The sequence below is a fragment of the Loa loa genome, assembly GCF_000183805.2.
Source record: "Loa loa unplaced genomic scaffold supercont3.353, whole genome shotgun sequence".
NCBI lineage: Eukaryota > Metazoa > Nematoda > Chromadorea > Rhabditida > Onchocercidae > Loa > Loa loa.
The window spans coordinates 10,669-16,124 of NW_018108533.1; the positions used below are offsets into that span (position 1 = coordinate 10,669).

The 5,456-nt window shown below is 26.2% G+C and overlaps 1 protein-coding gene across 1 annotated transcript in view; it reads right to left on the reverse strand.

Moving 5' to 3' along the window:
• Nucleotides 1-3,534: 3,534 nt before the first annotated feature.
• Nucleotides 3,535-5,456, reverse strand: part of LOAG_18541 (hypothetical protein) — a 4,328-nt gene continuing 2,406 nt past the window's right edge. The window contains exons 4-6 of the mRNA XM_020451204.1: nucleotides 4,956-5,084; nucleotides 4,428-4,679; nucleotides 3,535-4,214 (exon numbers count right to left, since the gene is read on the reverse strand). Of these exons, the coding sequence (XP_020305034.1) occupies nucleotides 3,966-4,214; nucleotides 4,428-4,679; nucleotides 4,956-5,084 (630 nt within the window). The 3' untranslated portion in view covers nucleotides 3,535-3,965. The remainder of the gene's footprint in view (nucleotides 4,215-4,427; nucleotides 4,680-4,955; nucleotides 5,085-5,456) is intronic.

Genomic DNA, 5,456 nt, shown 5'->3' on the forward strand with positions numbered 1-5,456 from the left:
ATATATATATATGTATATTATATATATATATATTGTCGAGTAATTGAGTAATTTCATTATAAAAATAAAACAAGTAAGTTAAATATTGAAATACATATTATATTTTTTCTGAGTTATTGAGTAATTTCTTTATAGAAATAAAATAAGTAAATTAAATATTAAAATACATATGTATTTTTTCGAGTAATTGAGTAATTTCATAGTAATTACGGTAATTATGGCAAAAATTTTTAATTCACAATTAATTATAATTGATTGAAATGTTGATGACAGTGTTGATAATGATAATTCGAAAATATTTTGATTGCTTTTGCTCATACTAACATTTCTGAAGCATAACATTAGCGTAGAACCGCCTTTCAATAATGATTTGTCAATTTCGTCACATTACCGTATCCTTCTTGATATATAGTTAAATCTTTACAATTTCCAATATAATTCCTTAATATTCAGTAAATTTAATTATTTGCATATCTTAATTAGGATGATTTCGGAACTGGAATTGGTGATAAAGATAAGATGAAAACCTGAAAACCGGATAGTACTTGTGCTTTTTTGGTGATATTGGAAAAAAAAGATTACTAGTTGATTTATTTAAAATTTAAAATATCTTTTAGATAAATGTTTTATTATACAAATTAATGAAATTAATTAAAAATTAGTAAAATAAATATTTCAATACCTAAATGATTCATCCAAATTCTCAAGTTTTTTTTCTCCATCACTTTTAATTGTAATTGTTTAAATGTCGCAAATAGAATCCTTTTGTTGTAAATTTCGTCCAAACTTTTAACAAAGGTTATGCGCAAATGTCGGAATTATTGATAAACCACTTCCATCATATAAAGAGATAGGATCAATCATCCAGACTCAGAGATCATTCATTCAATTCTGCATCCGGTTTTCATTCACTTCATTCCGCATCCGGCATTCACTCATTACGCATCCGGCAAGTCATTCATTCAAATTATTCGATTGACAATGTTTGTTATTTACTCAATTCTATTCAATATTTCCTGATAACTCTTTTATAATGTTTATATCATCATCAATCAATAAATTTTTATCACAGCTATTCGTCTTTGCTAATCAATAAAAAAAAAAAAAGAAGGATTTCATCGTCAACAATAGTGCCCTTATTATTGTCATCATTGATATGCTATTTCCTGAATTAATTTTTCGTTTACCGGTTTATAATGCAATAAAAAATCAGTTACCATTACTCCTCTAGCACTTTCATCTTTCCTTGAAATTGAAAGTTTCAATTCGTATTTAAAAACAAAAAATGAAAATTTAATTTCCATTAAAACTTTGTTGATCCATAGAGTAAAAGAGTTAGTGTAAATTTTATACCGAAAATCCAGAAAATAGAAAATTCAATTTCTATTAAAACTTACTTGGTGCCGGAAAAAAACATAGAGTAAAAGAGTTAGCATAAATTTTATACCGAAAATCATAGAATTATCGAATTAAGAAAATACCATTGCTTATATGTAATATTCAAATTTTATTCAATTATCATATAAATCTTTTCGTTTTTATTTCATTTCCTTTAATCAAATGAATAATATATTCTAAAAATTTAACTATTTGTTATGTCTAAAAATAATTATAACTTTCAAACATATACATATGTCATCACATGCCATTTTTGACAGATATAGTAGTTAGACATTAAGTGATAACTTGTATTAAGTGATAGGTTGTATGATATTAAGTGGTAGGTCGTATGATAAGTGATAAGTTGTGATATTAAATGACAGGTTGCATGATATTAAGTGATAGGTTGTATGATATTGAGTGACAGGTTGTATAATATTAATTGATAGGTTGTATGATATTAAGTGATAGGTTGTATGATATTAAGTGATAGGTAGCGTGATAAGTGATAAGTTGTATGATATTAAGTGACAGGTTGTATGGTGTTAAGTGATAAATTGCGTGATGTTAAGTGATATGTTGTGTGATATTAAGTGATAAATTATATGATGTAAATTATCCGGCTTGTTTCATAATTTGTACAATGCTCAGTTGAAATTTTTAATACTTCTATTTCAAAATGACAAATTTTGTCGTTTAAAAGGAAAATCAAAATTGATTGATAGAACAGATCGTTTAAGATTATTAACAAATTCGTTTAATACAAAATGCTTCTTTGCATAATTGAATATATCATAATATTATTTTCGATGAATATATAACATCATTTAACAGCACGAATATATTACTTCCATTTTTTCCAAATCTAATGAAATGAATAATAGCCTAGCAAATTTGCATAAAATAAATTATTGATGAATATAAATGAAAAATATTTCAGTTTTTAGGAAATTTTATTTTGAAATTCCTAAAGTCAATCGATTTTGTAGATAGCTAAAATTTTTTAATTATATCTCATTTAGCTTTTGAATCATGTGTATGTGACTTAAAAATTAAGCCAAGTTTTAGCTCTCATGTACTCTTGGGAAGTCTCAGAGATCAATACCTTACCAGTTATTTATCTTGAGCAATTAATGAAAAGTGCCATTCTAATTTGTCAAACAAAAGTATCCAACATGTACGTGTTTGTGTAGAAATTTATATGTTTAAGCATACGTAGAAAAGGTACGTGAACGATTTTTCAAGCGGAAATACTGTAGTATCGAAATACTGAAAATTTTCATTAATTTATTATTCCTTTAATATAAAAATATACACAATAATAATAATGTAATCAGAAATATTCCCGAAAAAATTTATGTTAGAAAGATAATTTAACAAATTTTGGAAAAAAAAAAACAATACATATAATAGGAAATAATTGCCTTTTCAGGATATTTCATAATAACTTAACGAAAATAGCTTTAATTACATCAAAAATTAAACAATAAAAATTTTGAGAAAGACAAGAAAACCTAGGAAATATGATGAATAGTTTTTACGCATTGACATATAGTAGCATTCAAAATTACTCCTTTCCAATACATTCAATTTTCGTAAAATTAAAAACTTAAATATCAATAATTTTTTCGGTCGTAAATAAATTAATTGAAATCTTAAAACCAAAAGTATTGGAAAGCAATAACTTTAAGCATATCATCTATAAAAAAAGTTATTTTTTTTGAAAAATATCCTTTATGTGTTATAAAAAAAATATATACAATACCATTTACAATAAGGAAATGAATGAATAAACAGTGCATGGGATATGTGATAGATTGTTTCTAAATTATCGTCACGATGACTTGTTTACAAATGAATTCAAATAAACTAGAAAAGTTCTGCCAATATTATGTGACAAAAGTCATTTGTATGGAAATGCCTTAGCACTCAGTATATAATTTCAATTTTTCGAAACTGATAAGTAATCTGCCGTTTAGAAACTGATAACTTCATGAATGCTCTCTAAGAATATCTGCTTGTTAAACAATTCAGATAGTTAAGTTATATAACAATAACAATATATACCAACAATAAAATTTTTAAACAAACTAAATAAGCCATAAAGATGATAACAATACAATATGATAAAATGAAACCTAATTAAGGTTTGGCATTATAAAACACATGATTTTAACATGGAATCCATAGCTTACATTAGATATTTGCAAAAAGTTGACTTCAATGCATATTATGCAAAATGATGCGAACACACTTTTAACATATAAACAGGTTATAATTAGCATTGATGCAAATTTGGCATACACATAATAAAGCTCACGTTTCAATTTGGTTTTACGACATTTCTGCATTTGGAATAAACCAAAAAGAAATAAAAATATTTATCATATTGATGAGTGTATTTTAACAATTCTTCATCTAACAAGAATATGATGTTGGGAATGAATATTTCAAGTGAATAGAAAGTAAATCTCGTTGTGAAAAGATAAAAAAGAAAAGTTTCCAATCACATCGAGAAGTAGAAATTAATGCATTTTGATAAATTTCACGTAAACCTATTGGAACGTTGTAAAATTAATCAAAACTTACCGAATATCTGGATGGCCTGCAAATAAACAAATTAAAATGGTGACAAAAATAACGATCACTGCCCAACGAAGAAATAATTTCGGAAAGCAACAAATCATTTGGACTAAATCAACTGATGGTAGCTGTGGAGTAAGCCTATCATTATAAATCACTGAACCATTCAAATAAATCGATGAAGTATCAGATATTGTTAAATCAGTTTGCGACTTTGGCAAAACACGATACTCTTTTTCCCGCTGTTTAGCCTAAAATTAATGTTACAAATTTTTACCTGAAATGATTTTCGAAGTTCTTGCAAATATTGAGAAAACAAATGAATACTGAATTTAAATGGAAAAATTTTACTCCTAAATTGTGAAATTATTTGTGGGTTTGAAAGCATCCTATGTATACTAAATTATTTTAATTCGTTTTTATTATTTTACTTAGATTTATGGCAAATAAAAGTCAAATCTCACCCGATTATAGAGGAAAACGCCAAATATGGATAAAAACATGCCGAAAACATTGGCTGGAGTTACCGGATTACGTAAAGTAAGTAACGATGCTGATATCACAGTGACACGCTTTGCTGCATTTGCTACCGCATAGGAAAGTGCCGATAAGCGATGAATTAATATAAAAGCACATAAATTCTGGAGGAATGAAAGTACGCCGGAAAGCAATAAAAAGACGACAAAATTCGGTTCATGCGGTGATGGTTGATTCTTCTGTAAAAAAAAAAGAAAAAAATTTCGAGAAATTGCAAAAACATGAAAAACAGTTCAAGCATAAATAATATATCTTAAACTATCAGAAAAGAGAGAAAGAAATAAGAAACTGATCTAAACAATAACATAATACACTTCCGCAAAATGCTATGACGAAATGTAATGTGATAGAAATTATTATTAATTGAAAATATATAAGACACATGTGAAATTGCATTAGAAATCGATAATGATGGCAAATAAGAGAAAAATGAAAACAAAAGAAAAATTGCATACGATTGATTCAACACCACGCCACAATAATAAGCCATCACGAAAACACCAAATTGGAAACAGTAAGATAGCAGCAATACGAGAATTTAAGGCAAGCAAATAGAGCGGATGAACATCAGCACCTTCCAATACCTGAAATAACAATTGTCATAACATATTACAAGAGGATCAATATTTTTTACATCGAATTATCAAAACAATCGACAATTCAATGCAACATATCTTCTGATCACAGCATAATAACACGCCTAACCTATAAGCGTATTAATTGCTTGCAACAAGTTGATAATATTAACTTGTCAATCACTGGATTTGCTTAATTTATCAGCTAATAAAGAACTTATCCACTGTTATTACGAGAATCAAAATCAGTGAATTGAAGATGTTGGCATTATATATATATATATATATATATATATATATATATATATATATATATATATATATATATATATATATATATATATATATATATATATATATATATATATATATATATATATA